The sequence below is a fragment of the Manis javanica genome, chromosome 5 (assembly GCF_040802235.1).
Source record: "Manis javanica isolate MJ-LG chromosome 5, MJ_LKY, whole genome shotgun sequence".
NCBI lineage: Eukaryota > Metazoa > Chordata > Mammalia > Pholidota > Manidae > Manis > Manis javanica.
The window spans coordinates 130660712-130682404 of NC_133160.1; the positions used below are offsets into that span (position 1 = coordinate 130660712).

Sequence of the window (21693 nt, forward strand, 5' to 3'; positions counted from 1 at the left end):
GTGGATACTACAGGAATGAATACTGGTGCTGCCATAGTCCTAGAGAAGATACGAATGGTTATTCTGAATAGATAACTGAATAAATGACTTGAATATCCTGTTCAGGATAGGAATAGAAGCATTAGCTTTAGAATGGGGAACAAAACATTTCTTTGAAGTTACAGTGAAGAATGAGAGGTAAGGACAGAATAAAAATGAGGAAACATAGGGTTGCTTGTGTCAGAAGATCCGTTTTCTCCATTAAGGAAAGGTAAGATAATTTCCCAAAGGCACTCTACCTTTATGGACTAAATAAAATGTAACTGAGGACTTCTGTTGGTGAAAATAATGATTTTAAGCTTACACAACATTTATAATCTTATTTCATATGATATGCATTGTAATAAATCAGAAATGTAATTTTTCTCTTATTTTAGCAAAAAACCAGTTAGAATTCTGTTGTCACATGCTTCGAGGAACAATAGACCCTAAGGAGCCATCTACCTATGAATATGTGAAATTTATAGGAAATTTCAAGTCTTTAAACAGTGGTAAGTTAAAATGCTTCTCTTACAATGTATTTTAAGTTGGTGTTCTAAGTTCTTAAAAACAGTGATGCTTAAACATCAGTAAAAACTGGATTTTACTGGAGTAACTAATGATGTATATTTCCTAATTGTTCTAGTATCCACTTCACACAATGGCTTTGAAGGAACTATACAACGCTCCCACAGGTCTTCTTATGATGATAGAGTGTGTTTTGTAGCTACTGTCAGATTAGCTACACCTCAGTTCATCAAGGTATATTTCTAATTTTAGTTTCCAAAGGGGATTTCATTTCATATTATGAGAACTATCTTTATGTGATTTTTTTGTTTCTAAAAACTGACTAAAACTTCATGTAAACATTGTAGTAGTAGTGACCATGAGTCATTAAATGTATGTTATAATTTTAAAGCAAATAATGAGTTATCAAGGCACTCATCAAACTGTTAACTAATGTTTTAGTATACATCCTTTGCAGTTAACCAGAGATTATGCAGAGTACGTTTGCAGCTCAGGCAGTTAGAATTCTGTTTGTTTGCTTGGCTGTAACATAGAGCAAAAGCTGGCCCGCAGAGAACTGATTGGAAATGTCAGACCTGCCACGAAGCAACATGAAGGAAAGAATTCAAAGGCTTAAGAATGTCAGAGTGGCTTTATCATGTGGGACCTACTCACCCACACAAGATGGGGCCAGATAATATAACTTTCACCAATATTGTGAGAAACACATTTTTGAAAGTTGTCCAGTCATCCTTGAAGAGGTCCATGATCACTCTTCTCTAAAGACCAGACCTTTATCCTGCTTTTCTGAAAAATTTTAGGGTGCTTTTTTGTGTAATTCACAATCTTCATTAAAGGGAAAAGGCCAAAAATCTAGCCAGTTTTAAAATTCAGCTTTTGAAATTTTCTGTAGAAATATACAAGTGGCTTTTTACTGCATATAATTTACCTTTTCCATTTTAAAATTCAATTAAATAATTTATCTTTATTACCTGGGTCCAATAAGCAGATGATTAGTAGAGAAGTGGGAAAATGAAAGCGTTCAACCACTAGGAAGTGACTGGAAATAAACAGGCTGAAATTTTAGATTTAAGGAGAGGACGCATTATAGGACAGAGTATGTATTTAATTAGCAGTTAGAGGCTATCAGACCATTCTTACTCTGCTTGTTTTGGTCTTAGGAAATAATAGCAGTGGCTAACATTTATTGAGTGCTCACTACATGCTGTATACTTTACATGCCTTATCTCATTTAATTCTTAACAATTCTATAAGGTAGTTGCTAGTATGATCCCTATTTGATATATAAGGAAACTGAGGCTTTAGGAAGTTAGTTACTTGCTTAAAGTTGCAGCTCCTAAGTGGTAGAACTGGGATTGATTCTAATGTTTTTTCTTTCAAATCCCAAGCTCTTAATCACTACATTATACTACAGAAGGTCACTGAGGGACACAGAGGCAGGTTGGAATACATTGAGTATGACTAGCGTCTAGGGTTCTCTGTGTAGAAGGCATATGGTTATAGTGGGAGATGAGTTTAGAAAAGAAAGTTAAGCAGAGGTCAGAAATGAAATGTATTTCTTTCTTGTTTGTTTCTCCATGCTGAGGAGTTTAAACTTTACCCTAACAGAATGAGGAACCATTAAGGTTTTTAAGCAGGGAAGTTACATAATAAGGTAATTGTGGCCAGAATAAAAGATGAGTTGAAGGACAGGGAAAACCAATGGCAGCAATGTGAGTCAATGATAGCAAGGATCTAGAGTCTAAACTTAGACCCTGAAGATGGGTGGGATCATACAGATTTTTTTAGAACTTAAAAGGTGAAAGTGTTTAGTAGCCATTTAGATGGTGAAGGGTGAAAATGAAAGTGTGTGTTATGATTTATCAGATTTCTAGTCTGATGGCACAACACGAGTATGCCTCCATTAATGAGATAGAAAATTGTGTAACTGCGTATGAGGAGTAAGGCATTTTATTTCAGGACATACTGAGTTTGTGATGTGTGGGGACATCCAAACAATTAGAAATGTGGAACTGTAATTCAGAAGAGAGGTCTGAATTCAGAATTAGGGCTTATAGGACTATCAGTGAATAGAGAAATGTATTGAATGAGAGGTACTCCCCAGAAGCCTGCATCTATGTATTGCCGCATTCCTTAGTACTAGAAAATTAAAATGTGTTAAAAAAATTTTAGGGAAAACTTAAGCTAATAATGGCTTTTATGGCTAGTAATGTTTAGGATTTTTCTAAGGACATAGAAAAGCAATTCTAAATTTTAATTATTTATTTGTAGGAAATGTGCACGGTTGAAGAACCTAATGAAGAGTTTACATCTAGACATAGTTTAGAATGGAAGTTCCTATTTCTAGATCACAGGTAACTCCATTTTTAAACTCCAATAAAAAGGTAATAATCATAAAATTCTTGAAATGAATGGTTTTCAAGGACAAACACTTTTAATCAGGATGTTCAAATCTGTTACCCACTTTTCAAAAAATAAAGGTTCCTCCCAAAATTGGTTTATAGTTGGGTTATTTCTTATTATGGAAAAAGTTACAATGTTTTTTTATATATAATTTAGGGCACCACCTATAATAGGATATTTGCCATTTGAAGTTCTGGGAACATCAGGCTATGATTACTATCATGTGGATGACCTAGAAAATTTGGCAAAATGTCATGAGCACTGTAAGTAGATTTTAATATTTCTGGTAATAATACTGTTTTTAATCATATAAATAACTAGATTCTTTTGCTTTTGAAAAGTACTGGAAGATTTTCCTTTATAACCAATCCAGTAGTAATGTTAGATCAAATTTAAATTAAACTTATTCCTATTTTACATATTTCCATCAATAATAAGTACAGGTTTATGGCATCTAATAAACCTTGTTCAGGAGTGTTTTAGCTATATATTGGGAGTAAGAGAAGTAGATGCCTTTGAAAATTGTAATAGTATGTCAAAATATTGAAATAGTATTTCATAAATTTTGATTTCCAGGCATGTAAGTACCCAGGAGATAGGCACACATTTTAGAAAGAATCTCTTTTACAACGCTCACAGTGAGTGTGTGGTTAATGTTCCCTGCTGTTACTGTTTTAGCAGCAGGAACAGTTATGTCACTCATCACCACAGTTACCTCTGTCACTCACCACCACAGTTCTAGAAAGTAGACACTGTTATTATGTCCCCTAGTAAACAAAGACATGTAAAGTGAAGTCGTTTACTCACAATTCCATAACTCATTGGTGGCAGAGACAAAATCAGAGTCTATACCTACCCCTTTACCACATGCTGTTTATTCTTTGTTTCAGAAATTTGATTTAATAATAGGTTTTATTTACTTCTCTGCTCTTCCTCCCCAAATCCTACCCTCTTGGATGTCCACTAGAGCTTATTTAGATATAAGGTACTTTCATGTTGTTTTAGGCTGATCTAATAAACCTCTCTATATGAAAATAAAGCATGTTATATAATAGCATCAACTTCATGGGAGATTTCAAAGTAGTCATTTCAGCATAAAAAAGTTATTCACTCTAAATTATATAAACACCAAGCCCCATGATGTATCAAAAATATCTGACACTTCTATTAACTAGCTGGGTAATTTTGGATGAGCAATTTAAAGTTTGTAGACTTTGGTTTCCTCCCTAAAGTATGGGGGGGGGAGGAGAGGGAGATGGAGGGAGGGAGATAGACTAGATAGATAAGATAGAGATTCTTGAACCGTATTTGCTAAGGTTTGTTGCATAGACTATTGGTCCATTAAGAACAGATTTTATGGTCAAGGAAGAATGGGAAACACTTTGAAATAAATCTCCATACCTCACCCCAAGAATCTTGACATACATGAGCATACTTAGAATTTTGAAAATACTAAATAAACCTGCTTAACAAAGTTTTAAAAATTTATTTACCACAAGACCATTTTTTTGCTTAATATCTATTAAAAAGACTTCAGAATTTATGATCTACAGAGAATGTTTTGGGAAATGCTGTACTTATCAATTACTTCAAAAAATTAAGTTATTCTGATGTTCGTTATAGTTTAGAATTAAATACTTCAGAGATGCCGTACCTGCCAGGATACCTGTGGGGAAAAAACTCGGGTGTGATTGCTTATTTCTGTTACCCTCAGTATATCTTGGCAGGAGAAAGTGAATATGTGAATAATTTATTCCTAAGTATTTTGAAATTTCTTGTGTATGAAAAGTTATTAAGATCAGCAGTAACTGGCTATTAGTTGGCACTGTGAAAGATATCTTATTTCATTACTTGGAACCTTAAGCTATCGCTACAGAATAGCATTTACTTATAATAAATTACTGAAAAGCAAGAAGAATTGTATATGTACATATATTTATATGTAAATGATAAATCAATATCATGGGGCTAAAACCCCCAGATTCATAGGTAATAATATGAATAAAAAATATTTTCCTCTTTTCTTCTTAGTAATGCAATATGGGAAAGGTAAATCATGTTATTATAGGTTCCTGACCAAAGGACAACAGTGGATTTGGCTTCAGACTCATTATTATATCACTTATCATCAGTGGAATTCAAGGCCAGAGTTTATTGTTTGTACTCACACTGTAGTAAGGTAATAATTCTTAATAATTCTTTACACAATTTCTGAATTACAGAAACATTGATTATGATATTGGCAATGTAATTTTTATGCATGACTTGTTAATGAACTAAGTGATTTTTTCACCATTTTTGATACAGTTTCAATATATTATTAAATTTACTTAAAGGCATATATAGAAATAGAATATATGTAGATATATATAATTCTTGACATAATTTTATCATTTAGAGTAGAAGTTGCAAAGGTCTTTTATGTTCCAAAGTCAGTCATGGAAGGGGATCAAGTGGAATAGATAAGCATATTTTTCTTTTATTTAAGTACTGTGTAATTATGGACCATTTACAGTAGCATATACAACTTTTGAGATAATTAGAAAAATTAAGATAGTATACTATAGGAATGTTTGGTTTTGTGTAGCACATAGCAAATAATCTGGAATTAATGATGAGCAAGTAAGACATAAATAACACTGAGAGGTTGTACCTCTTCGGTATTTTACATGAATGATCAAATACTGAAGTTCTGGGGTTTTTTTCATTTTATAGTTATGCAGAAGTTAGGGCTGAAAGACGACGAGAACTTGGCATTGAAGAGTCTCTTCCTGAGATAGCTGCTGACAAAGTATGTATCTTACAGTTTTGTTTTTGTTTTTGTTTTTGTTTTGCTACCATTATTCTAGAATTACATGAACAACATTATAGTTACTAGACTCCCCCTATTATCAAGTCCCCGCCACATGCCCCATTATAGTCACTGTGCATCAATGTAGTAAGATCCTGCAGAATTACTACTTGTTATCTCTGTGTTATACTGCCTTCCCCGTGTCCCCACCCGCCTATGTTACACGTGCTAATCGGGATGTCCCTTTTTCCCCCTTGTCCCTTCCTTCCCACCCATCCTCCCCAGTCCCTTTCCCTTTCGTAACTGTTAGTCCATTCTTGGGCTTTGTGAGTCTGCTCCTGTTTTGTTCCTTCAGTTTTTCCTTTGTTCTTTTACTCCACAGATAAGTGAAATCATTTGATACTTGTCTTTCTCCGCCTGGCTTATTTCACTGAGCATAATACCCTCTAGCTCCATCCATGTTGTTGCAAATGGTAGAATTTGTTTTCTTATGGCTGAATAGTATTCCATTGTGTATATGTAGCACATCATCTTTATCCATTCATCTACTGATGGACACTTAGATTGTTTCCATTTCTTGACTATTGTAAAGAGTGCTGTGATAAACGTAAGGTTGCATATGTCTTTTTGAAACTGGGCTGCTGCATTCTTAGGGTAAATTCCTAGGAGTGGAATTCCTGGGTCAAATGATATTTCTAGTTTAGTTTTTTCAGAAACTGTCATGCTGCTTTCCACAATGGTTGAACTAATTTATATTCCCATCAGCACTGTAGGAGGGTTCCCCTTTCTCCACATCCTCGCCAACATTTGTTGTTGTTTGTTTTTTGAATATTGGCTATCCTAACAGGTGTGAAGTGATATCTCATTGTGGTTTTAATTTGCATTTCTCTGATGATTCACGATGTGGAGCATCTTTTCATGTTGCCTGTTGGCCATCTGAATTTCTTCTTTGGAGAAGTGTCTGTTCAGCTCCTCTGCCCATCTTTTAATTGGCTTATTTGCTTTTTGTTTGTTGAGGTGCATGAGTTCTTTTTATAATTTGGATGTCAACTGCTTATTTGATATGTCATTTATGAATATATTCTCCCATACTATAGGTTGTCTTTCTGTTCTTCTGAGGGTGTCCTTTGCTGTACAGAGCTTTTTAGTTTGATGTAGTGCCACTTGTTTATTTTTGCTTTTGTTTCCCTTGCCTGGGGATATATGTTCATGAAGAAGTTGCTCATGTTTATGTCCAAGAGATTTTTGCCTATGTTTTTTATTTTTTATTTTTTTATTCATTTTATTATCATTAATTTACAGTTACATGAAGAACATTGTGGTTACTAGACTCCGCCCTTCACCAAGCCCCCCCACAAACCCCATTACAGTTACGGCCCATCAACATAGTAAGATGCTGTAGACTCACTACTTGTCTTCTCTGTGTTGCACATCCCGCCCTATGCTCCCCCCACATTTTACATGCTAATTGTAAGACCCCCTTTCTTTTTCCCTTCCCTTATCCCTCCCTTCCCAACCCTCCTGCCCAGTCCCTTTCCCTTTGGTAACCGTTAGTCCATTCTTGGGTTCTGTGATTTTGCTGCTGTTTTGTTTCTTCAGTTTTTCTTTGTTCTTACACTCCACATATGAGTGAAATCATCTGGTACTTGTCTTTCTCTGCCTGGCTTATTTCACAGAGCATAATACCGTCTAGCTCCATCCATGTTGTTATAAATGGTAGGATTTGTTTTCTTCTTATGGCTGAATAATATTCCATTGTGTATATGTACCACATCTTCTTTGTCCATTCATCTATTGATGGACACTTAGGTTGCTTCCGTTTCTTGGCTATTGTAAATAGTGCTGCAATAAACATAGGAGTACATCTGTCTTTTTCAAACTGCACTGCTGCATTCTTAGGGCAAATTCCTAGAAGTGGAATTCCTGGGTCAAATGGTATTTCTATTTTGAGCTTTTTGAGGAACCTCCATACTGCTTTACACAATAGTTGAACTAATTTGCATTCCCACCAGCAGTGTAGGAGGGTTCCCCTTTCTCCGCAACCTTGCCAACATTTGTTGTTGTTTGTCTTTTGGATGGTGGCAATCCTTACTGGTGTGAGGTGATATCTCATTGTGGTTTTAATTTGCATTTCTCTGATGACAAGTGCATCTTGTGATGAAAAGAGCATCTTTTCATGTGTCTGTTGGCCATCTGAATTTCTTCTTTGGAGAACTGTCTGTTCAGTTCCTCTGCCCATTTTTTAATTGGATTATTTGCTTTTTGTTTGTTGAGGTGCGTGAGCTCTTTATATATTTTGGATGTCAACCCTTAATTGGATCTGTCATTTATGAATATATTCTCCCATACTGTAGGATACCTTTTTGTTTTATTGATGGTGTCCTTTGCTGTACAGAAGCTTTTTAGCTTGATATAGTCCCACTTGTTCATTTTTGCTTTTGTTTTCCTTGTCCAGGGAGATATGTTCATGCAGAACTTGCTCTTGTTTATGTCCAAGAGATTTTTGCCTATGTTTTTTTCTAAGAATTTTATGGTTTCATGACTTACATTCAGGTCTTTGATCCATTTCGAATTTAGTTGTGTGTATGGGGTTAGACAGTGATCCAGTTTCATTCTCTTACATGTAGCTGTCCAGTTTTGCCAGCACCATCTGTTGAAGAGACTGTCATTTCGCCATTGTATGTCCATGGCTCCTTTATCATAAATTAATTGACCATATATGTTTGGGTTAATGTTTGGAGTCTCTATTCTGTTCCATTGGTCTGTGGCTCTGTTCTTGTGCCAGTACCAAATTGTCTTGATTACTGTGGCTTTGTAGTAGAACTTGATGTTGGGGAGCGAGATCCCCCCCACTTTATTCTTCTTTTTCAGGATTGCTTTGGGTATTGGGGTCTTTGGTGTTTCCATATGAATTTTTGCCTATGTTTTTTTCTAAGAGTTTTATGGTTTGATGACTTATATTCAAGTATTTGATCCATTTTGAGTTTACTTTTGTGTATGGGGTTAAACAATAATCCAGTTTCATTCTCTTGCATGGAGCAGTCCAGTTTTGCCAACACCAGCTGTTGAAGAGGCTGTCATTTCTCCATTGTATGTCCATGGCTCCTTTATTGTATATTAATTGACCATATATGCTTGGGTTTATATCTGGGCTCTCTAGTCTGTTCCATTGGTGTATGGGTCTGTTCTTGTGCCAGTACCAAATTGTCTTGATTTCTGTAACTTTCTAGTAGAACTTGAAGTCAGGGAGCATAATTCCCCCCGCTTTATTCTTCCTTCTCAGGTTTGCTTTGGCTATTTGCGGTCTTTGGTGGTTCCATATGAATTTTTAGAACTATTTGCTCTAGTTCATTGAAGAATGGTGTTGGTATTTTGATAGGGATTGCACTGAATTTGTATATTGCTTTAGGCAGGATGGCCATTTTGACAATATTAATTCTTCCATCCATGAGCATGGGATATGTTTCCATTTATTGGTATCTTCTTTAATTTCTGTCATGAGTATCTTGTAGTTTTCAAAGTATAGGTCTTTCACTTCCTTGGTTACGTTTATTCCTAGGTATTTTATTCTTTTGGATGTTATTGTGAATGGAATTGTTTTGCTGATTTCTCTTTTCTGCTAGTTCATCTTTAGTGTATAGGAATGCAACAGATTTCTGTGTATTAATTTTGTATCCCGCAACTTTCCTCCATTCAGATATTAGTTCTAGTAGTGTTGGAGTGGGGTAGGGTTTTTTATATACAATATCATGTCATCTGAAAACAGGGACAGTTTGACTTACCAATCTGGATGCCTTTTATTTCTTTGTGTTGTCTGATTCCCGTGGCTAGGACCTGCAGAACTATGTTGAATAAAAGTGGGGAGAATGAGCATCCTTCCTTGTTCCCAATCTTAAAGGAAAAGCTTTCAGCTCTTTGCTGTTAAGTATCATGTTGGCTGTGGGTTTGTCATATATGGCCTTTATTATGTTAAGGTACTCACCCTCTATACCCATTTTGTTGAGAGTTTTTATCATGAATGGATGTTGAATTTTGTTGAATGCTTTTTCAGCATCTGTGGAAATGATCATGTGATTTTTGTCCTTCTTTTTGTTGATGTGGCAGATGATGTTGATGGATTTTCAAATAGTGTACCATCCTTGCATTCCTGGGATAAATCCAACTTGATCATGATGGATGATCTTTTTGATGTATTTTTGAATTCAGTTTGCTAATATTTTGTTGAGTATTTTTGCATCTATGTTTATCAGGGATATTGGTGTGTGATTTTCTTTTTTTGTGGTGTCTTTGCCTGGTTTTGGTATTAGAGTGATTTTGGCCTCATAGAATGAGTTTGGGAGTATTCTCTCTTTTTCTACTTTTTGGAAATCTCTAGAACGATGGGTGTTAGGTCTTCACTAAATGTTTGATAAAATTCAGTGGTGAAACCATCTGGTCTGGGGGTTTTGTTCTTAGGTAGTTTTTTGATTACTTATTCAATTTCTTTGCTGGTAATTGGTCTATTCAGATTTCCTGTTTCTTTCTGGGTCATCCTTGGAAGGTTGTATCTTTCTAGAAAGTTCTCCATTTCTTCTAGGTTATCCAGTTTGTTACCATATAATTTTTCATAATATTCTCTTGTAATTGTTTGTATTTCTGTGCTGTTTGTACTGATTTTTCCTTTCTTATTTCTGATTCTGTTTATGGGTGTATATTCTCTTTATTTTTGATAAATCTGGTTAGGGTTTATCTATTTTGTTTATTTTCTCAAAGTACCAGCTCTTGCTTTCATTGATTCTTTCTATTGTTTTATTCTTCTCAATTTTATTTATTTCTGCTCTAATCTTTATTATATTCCTCCTTCTACTGACTTTGGCCCTCATTTGTTCTTCCTTTTCTAGTTTCATTAATTCTGAGATTAGACTGTTCATTTGGGATTGTTCTTCTTTCCTGAGGTAGGCCTGTCTTGCAGTATACTTCCCTCTTAGCACGGCCTTCACTGTGTCCCACAGATTTTTGCGGTGTTGAATTATTGTTCTCATTTGTCTCCATGTATTGCTTGGTGTCTGTTTTTATTTGGTCATTGATCCATTCATTATTTAGGAGCATGTTCTTAAGCCTCCATGTGTTTGTGGGCTTTTTTTGTTTTCTTTGTGTAGTTTATTTCTAGTTTCATACCTTTGTGATCTGAGAAGCTGGTTGGTACAATTTCAGTCTTTTTGAATTCACTGAGGCTCTTTTTATGGCCCAGTATATGATCTATTCTTAAAAATATTCCATGTACACTTGAGAAGAATGTGTATCCTGTTGCTTTTGGATGAAGTGTTCTGTAGATGTCTGTTAGGTCCATCTGTTCTAATACATTGTTCAGTGCCTCTGTCTCTTTATTTACTTCTATCTGGTTGATCTGTCCTTTGGAGTAAGTGGTGTGTTGAAGTCTTCTAAAATGAATGCATTGTATTCTATTTCCCCCTTTCATTCTGTTAGTATTTGTTTCAGATATGTAGGTTCTCCTGTGTTGGGTGCATAGATATTTATAATAGTTACATCCTCTTGTTGCACTGACCCCTTTATCATTATGTAATGTCCTTCTTTGTCTCTTGTTACTTTCTTTGTTTTGAAGTCTAATTTGTCTGATACAAGTACTGCAGCTCCTGCTTTTTTCTCCCTATTAGTTGCATGAAATATCTTTTTCCATCCCTTTACTTTCAGTCTGTGTATGTCTTTGAGTTTGAAGTGAATCTCTTGTAGGCAGCATATTTATGGGTCTTGTTTTTTTATCCATTCAGTGACTCTTATGTCTTTGATTGGTGCTTTCAGACCATTTACATTTAGGGTGATTATTGATAGGTATGTACTTATTGCCATTGTAGGCTTTAGATTCATGGTTACCAAAGGTTCATGGGTAATTCCCTTACTATCTAACAGATTAATTCAACTCACTTTGTATGCTGTTACAAACACAACCTAAAGGTTCTTTTTTTTCCTCCTTCATTCTTTATATATTAGGTATCATATTCTGTACTCTCTGTCTATCCATTGATTGACTTTGGAGGTAGTTAATTTGATTTTGCATCTGTTTAGTAATTAATTGTTCTACTTTGCTGTGGTTTTATTTCTCCTTGTGACATCTATTTAGCCTTAGGAATATATCCATCTATAGCAGTCCCTCCAAAAATGCACTGTAGAGGTGGTTTGTGGGAGGTAAATTCTCTCAGCTTTTGCTTATCTGAAAATTGTTTAATCCCTCCTTCAAATTTAAATGATAACCTTGTCAGGTAGCGTATTCTTGGTTCGAGGCCCTTGGGCTTCATTGCATTAAGTATATCATTCCACTTCCTTCTGGCCTGTAAGGTTTCTGTTAGAAATTTGATGATAGCCTGATGAGTTTTCCTTTGTATATGATGTTTTTTCTCTCTCTAGCTGCTTTTAAAATTCTGTATTTATTCTTCATCTTTGCCATTTTAATTATTATATATCTTGATGTTGTCTTCCTTGGTTCCCTTGTGTTGGGAGATCTGTGCACCTCCATGGCCTGAGAGACTATCTCCTTTCCCAGATTGGGGAAGTTTTCTGCAATTACCTCCTCAATAACACTTTCTATCCCTTTTTCTCTCTCTTCTACTTTTGGTACCCCTATAATGCAGATATTATTCTGTTTGGATTGGTCACACAGTTCTCTCAATATTCTTTCATTCTTAGAGATCCCTTTTTCTCTCTGTGCCTCAGCTTTTTTGTATTCCTCTTCTCTAATTTCTATTCCATTTACCGTCGCTTTTACTACTTCAAATCTGCTTTTAAATCCCTCCATTGTATGTTTCATTTCAGATATAGAATTTGTTAATGATTGAATCTCCATCTTAAATTCATTCCTGAGTTCTTGAATATTTTTCTGTACCTCCATAAGCATGTTTATGATTTTTATTTTGAACTTGCTTTCAGGAAGATTGGTGAGTTCAGTTTCATTTGGCCCTTTTTCTGGGGTTTGTGAGATTTTTTTCTGAACCAGGTTCCTTTGACATTTCATAATTCTATGTGGTGCCCTGTAGTGCCCAGAAGCTCCAGTCTCTAGAGCTGGTCAGCCCCTAGAGTGAGATTGGGGGTCATAGGGGAGTGGTGCTGGTGCCTGGGGGCAGGAAAGAGCTGTTTTCTGATTCCCGGCTACAGTACCTGTCTCCAGTATCAAAGCCAGTGGGCCAAGCACACAGGTATATGCCTCTGTGCTTGGCGTCTCTAGCTGTTGTAGGCAGGGCCTCCCTCCGGCTAACCTGATGCCAGCGGAGTGACTGCTGGTTTACAAGCTGGTGCCAGCAGGCCAGGAGGAAGGTGCAGCAGGCTGTGTGTCACAGTGGGGAACCTCGGAGCTGAGTAGGAAGCCAGGGGAATGGGGCACTTGAAGCTCCTCAGAGTTCCCAACCTGCTGGGCAGAGCACACCCAGACAACCTTGTCCACCTATGCCTTTTCCCCCATAGCAAACTCCATGCAAACCCCGCCCCTTCAACAGCCCTCTTGCTGCTAGGAAGCCTCTCTGATCGTCATCCTTTACTTTGTCCCAGAGTGGCTGGATGTGGATCCCTGTTCTCCACAAATGGCCAGAATCTCAGTCTCTTAAGCACTCCACCTGACCCAGCTCCCCAACCCCAGCAACCTCCAGAGCACCACACAGTGTAGTTCTGTGGTTCAAAGCAGACCTCCAGGGCTGGGTGTTCAGCAGTTCTAGGCTTCCACTCCCTCCCCACTCCATTTCTCTTCCTCCTGCCCATGAGCTGGGGTAGGGGAAGTACTTGGGTCCCACCAGATCGAGGCTTTCCTCCATTACCGTGTTTTATGATGTCTGCTCTGTTTGTGAGGTTTGTATGCAATCTGGTACAGCCTTCTTTCCTGTCGCTGTTTTAGGGCTAGCTGTATTAACTATGTTTTCACACTATATGTGGATTTGGGAGGAATTCTCTGAATCACCTCTCATGCTGCCATCTTCCCTTCGCATCTATCTTAGTTTTTTAAAAATTATTTCTTTGAAATGACAGATAAAACTCAGTAATTTATAGGAAACATTTTTCAAATATTTTTGTTTCCTCACTTGTTACAATTTTACTTCACTGTTTTTATTTTTGTTTTAAATTTAGTATTTTAAACTCCATCCACCAAAAAAAGTGACTTAAAGGGACTCCTATTAGCATAATTGAGTGAGAGACATGTGCGATCTCAGATTTAAACTATTATTTATTAATTGCCTACAATGTTCTAGACTCTGACTGGGTTCTCTATATGAATTATGAAATGCCATTTATTCCTTAGATATCCTTACCTGGTAGTATCCCCACTTTCTTTTCAATATTTTTTATTTCAATTTTTTTTCACTATTTTAAAAAATATTGAAAGTAAGGCTTTAAGTTGGGACAGTTGAGGGGAAACCCCAAAAACCACAGGACTGGGAAGTTATAGTCAGAATTTGAACTCTGGTTACTCTCTTCATTATATCAGGTAGAAGTGTAGTGTATTAGTTACTCATTGCTGTGTAACAAAACTTAATGAGGTAAACTAACACACATTTATTTTCTCATAGTTTCTGTGAGTCAGAGATCCAGGCACAGTTTAGTTGGGTACTGTGTTTCAGAACTGGTCATGAGGCAGCAGTCATGGTGCCAGCTCAGTGTCTCTCATAAGGCCGTAATCAAGGTGTCTGTGGGGGCCACAGTCATCTCAAGGTTCAGCTAGGACAGAATTTGTTTCCAGGCTCATCCAGTGGTTGTTGGAAAGATGAGTTCCTCATGGACATTTGGACTGAGGGCCTTAGTTCCTTTCTGGCTAATGGCCAACAACAACCCTCAGTTCCTTTCCAGGTGGCCCTTTCCATGAGAACAAGCATGCAAGAAGATCCAGGGAGAGAAAAAAACAGCACAATGGAAGTCAATCTTTTGTACTCTAGTCACAGAAGTGGTATCCTATCACTTTTGTCTATTCTGGTCATTATAAGCAAATCACTAGATCCAGCCTACACTAAAGGGGAGAGGATTATATGAAGTTCTGAATACCAGGAGAAGGGAATCATTGTGAGCCCTACAGCAGGTATTTTTGACCTGCAGGAAATAGGTGGAATGAGTTAATAATCTATATAAAATGTTAAAGAGGCAACATGCCAGGGGACAATGTGGGAGATACCATTCAGTCATTCAATAAACCTCGTAAAGTAGGTTGCATGTGCCAGGAAGTACTAGCCATGGCTGTAGATGCTGAGAATACGACAATGAATATCTCAGACAAGTTCTCTGCTCTCATGGATCCTATGTAAAAGAATTTTTCCAGAGAGGCTTTGTGTGCTTACAGGAAGAAGATCCAGTATGTTTTAGTAAAAGCAATTTTCTGGGAAAAGTGCTTAAATCTAGGAATCCTTGAAATGAGGACCATTATAGAAACTGTGGTAATACAGAGATTGTTCCTCCTTGCTGCTTTTTCCCTCATGCCGGTGTCCAATCCTAATAAATTCAACTAGCCCTATTCCAGAATATACCTCAGCTTGTCTACTTTCTCAACATGGTCCTCCTGGAGTTTAGGGAAGGAGTTCCATTTGAGGTATATTTTTGAGAAACTTCACTGTATGTGTGGTTTTAGAGTCACAAATCTAAATGTGGTCACCAAGGGAAGGAATGGAGAGAGAGAGCTGACGACCAGAGACTAACACTGGGGCACTGCAGCATTCAAAGCTGAGGGAGACCAGGAAGACCCAGCCCCGGGGGCGACCACAGGGAAGTACCAGCGAGGGAGGAAGAAAGCTAGGAGGCGACATCATTCTAGAAGCCAAGAAAACATTGTGTGTCAGTGAGGAGTGAGCTGTCAGCTTTGCCACATTCAGCTAAAACAGATTAAATTAGATAAGTATGAGAATTGGGCATTTGGTTCAACAGTATGTGTTCACTGATCAATTAAAACAGATTGGGTACAATAGTAATATGGGTGAAACTGATTAGAGTGGGTTTAAAAGAGAATTTTTTGGGATAAAGGGCATTAGGGATAGTGAGTTGGAAAGATATTATAGAGAAATGGGGAGGAAAATGGGGCAGTAGTAGGAAGAAGTAGGCTTAAAAGAAATTTCTGCTTTTTAAGGTGGGAAAAATAATAGCATGTTTGTATACTAATGACAGTAGTCTGATGGAGAGAGAAACTGGTGACAGTAGAGATGGAGGTAGAAATGCTAGAGCAGTGTTTTTGAGTAGGCGGGAGAAGATGGGATCTGGTCCCCAAGTTAATGGATTGGGCTTTACCCAGAGAGTCAAACGGTTCGGCTATGAATGGGGTTGGCAAAATGCGGCCTTTAGGCCAAATCTGGCCCTCTGCCTGGTTTTGTAACACCCACAATCTACAGGTATGTTTTCTACATGTTTTTAAGTGATTGAAAAAAATCAAAAAAAATTTTATGGCACATGGAAAAGATGTCATCAAACTTCATAGCCATACTCAATCATTTATATATTGCCTATGGCTGCTTTTGTGCTTTGACAACAGTAAGTAACTGCAGCAGATACTGTGTGTGTCCCTTACAGAAAAAAGCTTGCTGATACCTAATCTATGGTAACATGAAGAAAGGTAGAATACGTGAGTACAGATGCTGGTAGATGGTTGGATAGAGAAGTGGAAGCTTGTAGCAAAACTCTTCATTGAAGTAGGAAACAGTTACGAGCTAAGAATGAGGTTAGAAGAGAGGAGCTGTTAGAGGTTTGAGAAAAGAGGAAAAAGTGTTAAAGAGAAGAGTCATAAAATGAACAGACAAGGGGATTTTAGCCTGTTTGGCAGGCAGGTTGAAGGGCCCACTTGAGGTTCTTGGTTATTAAAGAAAAAAAGTCACCATATTGTCTTTCTTCAGCCATATTCAGCTGTGCAGAGACAACTGTACAATAGGTTAAAATTTGGGTTTAAGCAGTATTGGGATTTTCCCAAGGAAATGTGGCAAAAGAAAACAGGAGCAGGGGAGTTGATATATGCAAGGGACTGGTTATGGTGACTAACGATGAATTTAAGCTGGGTGAAGAGGGGAGAGAAGGCATCAAGTGAGAGAGTGATTTTGAAACAGATTATGGAAGATTTATTCTCGGTAATAACAAGGTCAAAAGTGAGTGACTAAGGACATGTAGAAGTCAAGATCTTTGGGGGAGAGAATATCAAGGAAGAGAGAGACATGGTGTTGAATATGTAAGTCTCCATAACCTGGAAATTAAGATTTAGGGTAATACTAAGCCACAGTGAAAATTTTAATTCAGCTAGTTAGTGAGGAGTGACCACAAGGTCAGCCGATGACTGCAAAATGAGAGAGAGTGAGTTACGTAGTACGATAGCATCAGATTCCGAAATCTGTGAGTTTCGTCAGAGGAGGAAGGGGGAAAGTTCTGGCAAGAGCAGTAGGAGAATTCGGCTGTGTCTCTAGAGCAGAGGCTGAGGGTCGTGAGAAAAAACAGCTGTCACTGGAGAGACTTATGAGGAAAGTGATATTTTCTGGGGAGATTTGGGTTTTAATTAGAAAAACTGCAGCGATGGGATTCAGGATAAAGAATATTCTGCTAATTATGGATACTGAAGGCAGACCAAGTGTTTCAGGAGCTGGGAAGCAGTGGGAAATGGAGACAAAATAGGACGCAAAGAGCAAGTAGAGTGCAGGAGATAAGGCATTGTGACACAACACCTTTTCTTCCTTTATGGTTTGAGTATTTGAAATTGTATTGTTCATTTATGTGTGTATATGCATGTATAACACATAGGTTCCCCCTTCTGTGTAGCTGCCCTTGAATAAGAGCAGGGAATTGTTTATTATTCGCTGCTGCATGTGGAGGGCCTTTAACACTTCCCTCTATTATAAAGAGGAGGAAGAGAAGCTGGTGTATTACCAGGTAGAGTTATATATTTGGTGGTAGCAAATATTCTCATCTTCTCATCTGTGTAAGGCAAGGTTGTCAAGTTGTGAGAGAGGGAGATTTAAGAACAGTGAGAAAGGTAGGGAATAATTGTGAAGAGCAGGAAAGTGAACCTGCCAGAAAAACTTAATGTCTCTTCCTAGTACTGAGTGTCCATTTTAGGTTGATTATAATTGTTTCCAAAGGAACCTTTGAGCAAGTGAGCTGGAAGGATAGGATAGGAATGTATGGTTTAAAGTGAGACTTTAATTTGTCCTTTTACAGGTGCTGTAGTATCTGGCAGTGACAGGTATAGAGAGTGAATGACTGAGATAAAGTAGAGTGGAGGAAAGAGGATCTTGGAGATGGAGAGTTCCTAGAAAGCTGAGAGACCAGGCCAGGATGTTGGATGAGTCATCCATATGGATATTGAAATTCCAGAGGAAGATAAGAGTTGGAGTGAAGAGGAACATTCTGAGCAGTCCCATGCTGAGTTCCAAAGATCCTTATAGTAGTACTTTGTCTATAAACTAAAGTGTCATCATCATTCTTTTTTTTTACTTCCTTTTTAAAAAAGTATATAGTGAAATATACATAAAACTTAACATCTTAACCAATTTTAAGTGTACAGTTCAGTGGCATTAAGTACATTCACACTGTTGTACAGTCATCCTCATCCATCACCGAAACTTTTTCATGTTTCCACACTGAAACTCCATATCCATTAAACAGTAACTCTTGTTCCCTCCTCCCTCCAATACCATTTGACTCCACTGGGTACTTTATATAAGTGGAATCATATGGTATTTGTCCTGTTATGACTGGCTTATTTCACTTAGCATAATGTTCTCAAGGTTCTTCCATGTTGTAGACTGTCAGAATTTTCTGCCTCTTTAAGACTGAATAATACTCCATTGTATGCATTACCACACTCTGTTTATTCATTCACCCATCAGAGGACAGTTGGGTTTCATCCATCTTTTGGTTGTTGGGAAAAATGCCACTGTGAATATGGGTGTGCAAATACCTTTTTTTTTTAAATCTATTTTTATTTTTTATTTTTTATTTTTGAGAAGGCACCTCTCATATTTATTGATCAAATGGTTGTTTACAACAATAAAATTCTGTATAGGGGACTCAATGCACAATCATTAATCAACCCCAAGCCTAACTCTCAACAGTCTCCAATCTTCTGAAGTGTAACAAACAAGTTCTTACATGGTGAATAAGTTCTTACATAGTGAACAAGTTCTTACATGGTGAACAGTGCAAGGGCAGTCATCACAGAAACTTTCGGTTTTGATCACGCATCATGAACTATAAACAATCAAGTCAGATATGATTATTCATTTGATTTTTATGCGTGATTTATATGTGAATCCCACATTTCTCCCTTATTTTTTATTTTATTTTTTTAAATGCTGAAGTGGTAGGTAGATGCAAGATAAAGATAGAAAGCATAAGTTAGCGCTGTAAGAAGGCAAGTGTAGATGATCAGGTCTGTGCCTACAGACTAAGTATTAATCCAAACTAGACAAGGGCAACAAAACATCCATGGATGCAGAAGATTTCTCTCAAAACAGGAGGGGTGAGGTTCTAAGCTTCACCTCTGTTGACCCCCAATTTCTCACCTGATGGCCCCCCTGCGACTGTGCCTGTCTTAGGTTGTTCCTCCCTTGAGGAATCTTACCCGTCTCTGGCTAACCAGTCATCTTCCGGGGCCATACAGGGAAATGTAAAGTTGGTAAGTGAGAGAGAAGCAATATTCTTTGAAAAGGTTAGCTTTTTACTTCTTTGCAGATTTATGCCCTGTGGCTTCTATGCCCAGCACTTGTCTTGAGGTATCTTTACCGCTTGGAAGAATTATGATACTCGGTAATGAGGCATGAATTCTACTAAAGGGTTGTAATTAGGAAGGAAGAAGAAAAGCTATAGAAGTAGCAGACAGAAGAAAACATGAGAAGATTGATTATTTCTTTGACGTAACTTCTTGTAGAGTAACATAAGCATGTATAGGTTTTAACAAACTACTAATTAGATTGCGTACACACATTAACAGAATAGGAATACAGATACATAACAAAAGTAGACCTACAATTACTGGCCATATCCAGTGAAACCAAGAAACCCAGTTAGGTAACCCAGGCATTTGTGAAAATGCAAATACCTTTTTTGAGTCCCTGGTTTCAATTCTTTTGAGAGTATACCCAGAAATAGAATTGCTGGATGATATGGTAATTCTATATTTAATTTTTTGGGGGAACTGTCATACATTTTGGGGGTACTTTCATAGCTGCACTGTTTTACATTCCCACTGGCAGTGCACAAGGGTTATCATTTCTCCAAATTCTTGCCAACACTGGTTGTTCTCTATTTTTTTATCATAGCCATCCTCAAGGATGTGAAGTGGTATCTCGTGTGGTTTTGATTTGCATTTCACTAATGATTAGTGATGTTGAGATATTTGTATATCTTCCTTGAAGAACCCTTGCCCATTTTTTGATTGGACTATTTGGGGTTTTTGCTGTTGAGTTGTAGGAGTTCTTTATATGTTCTGGGTATTAATCAGATAAATGACTTGGCCAATGTTTCCTGCCATTCCGTGGGTCACCTTTCCACTCTATAAAGTGTCCTCTGACGCACTTTTGTTGCTTGTGTTTTTAGTATCATATCCAAGAAATCATTGCCCAATCCAGTGTCATCAAGCTAGAAGTTATAGTTTTAGCTCTCATGTTGAGGTCTTTAATCCATTTTGAGTTAATTTTTACATGTGGTACAAGATAAAAGTCTAACATCATTCTTTTGCATCTGTTGTTTCACTATATAGAGAATAAAGACAAAACTTTCTGGCTATACAAAATAAATGTTCATCTCTTTACCTATATTACAGCAGTATCTTTGCCTTGAGGGTAAAAACTGATTTGGAGAGGAAGGGTTAGCAAATAGTATTGCTAACTTGGGATCTCTGAACTGAACTGCAAGAAAACATTCATTTCACTCTGTCTCCTTAGAGCCAAGATTCTGGGTCTGATAATCGTATAAACACAGTCAGTCTCAAGGAAGCATTGGAAAGGTTTGATCACAGCCCAACACCTTCTGCTTCCTCCCGGAGTTCAAGAAAATCATCTCACACAGCAGTGTCAGACCCTTCCTGTGAGTACACTAGCGTGAAAAACAGACCTTCTTTTAAGAGAGTGCTTCTAAATTGTTTGTGTTACTGATATCAGCAAATGCTATTAAAGTAACTTTTTACATTTACTTTCAAGTGAGCAAGAGGCACATTGCTCACGTTTAGCAAACAAATTTATGAAGTAGATTGATTATAAAACATGTAGGTAGTGATATATTGTTAAATTGTTTTTAATTAACATCCCTCAGAAAGAAAGCAAAACTTCATTCCTTTTGTACTGGTGGACCCAGTAAGTGTTAACTTTGCTTTTTGAAAATCTTTTTAGTGCTTTTATCTTTATAAAGACTTACAAAATTATCATTAAATTAGTAACCTTTTTTTTAAAGAGTTTAGCACTTCTTAGGGAATTAAAACTATATACAGTAAGGAAAATAATGTTAACTATTCAACATCATGGGTAGAACATCAAAGAAGTTTAAACATACAATTTCTGAAATCTTAGGAAGAACATTTTACCCTATTATGGCTATTTCTTTCATTGAAAAAATTTTTATTGTTGTAGGATCACTTAAAATGAGAGCTACTCTCTCAAATTTTTAAGCATAGAGTACATTACTGTTGACTATAGGTACAGTGTTGTATGGCAAATTTCTAGAGTTTATTCATTGTGCTTAATTGGAACATTATGCTTTTGATTAGTCCCCATTTTCCCAGACCACCAGCCCTTGGCTATCACCATTCTATTCTTTGATTCAATAGATTGTGCTATTTTGGATTCTCATATAACTGAATCATGCAGCACTTCTCTTTCTGTCATTGGCTGATTTCACTCAGCATAATGTCAAAGTTGAATAGTATTTCAGTGTGTGTATATACCACATTTTGTTCATTCATCTGTCAATAGACATTTAGTTTGTTTCCACATTTTGGCTATTACCAATAGTGCTGCAGTGAACATTAA

The 21693-nt window shown here is 37.0% G+C and overlaps 1 protein-coding gene across 25 annotated transcripts in view; it reads left to right on the top strand.

Annotated features, from left to right (window-relative positions):
* Positions 1–21693, top strand: part of CLOCK (clock circadian regulator) — a 168827-nt gene that overhangs the window by 129309 nt on the left and 17825 nt on the right. For all 25 annotated transcript variants that reach the window (XR_012131730.1, XM_073237582.1, XM_073237588.1 and 22 more), the window contains 7 exons: positions 417–530; positions 665–780; positions 2818–2900; positions 3106–3212; positions 4981–5128; positions 5665–5740; positions 20614–20755. Coding sequence is in view for 24 of the 25 variants with exons in the window: in XM_073237582.1 (XP_073093683.1) it covers positions 417–530; positions 665–780; positions 2818–2900; positions 3106–3212; positions 4981–5128; positions 5665–5740; positions 20614–20755 (786 nt within the window). In the remaining variant the exon portion in view is untranslated. The remainder of the gene's footprint in view (positions 1–416; positions 531–664; positions 781–2817; positions 2901–3105; positions 3213–4980; positions 5129–5664; positions 5741–20613; positions 20756–21693) is intronic.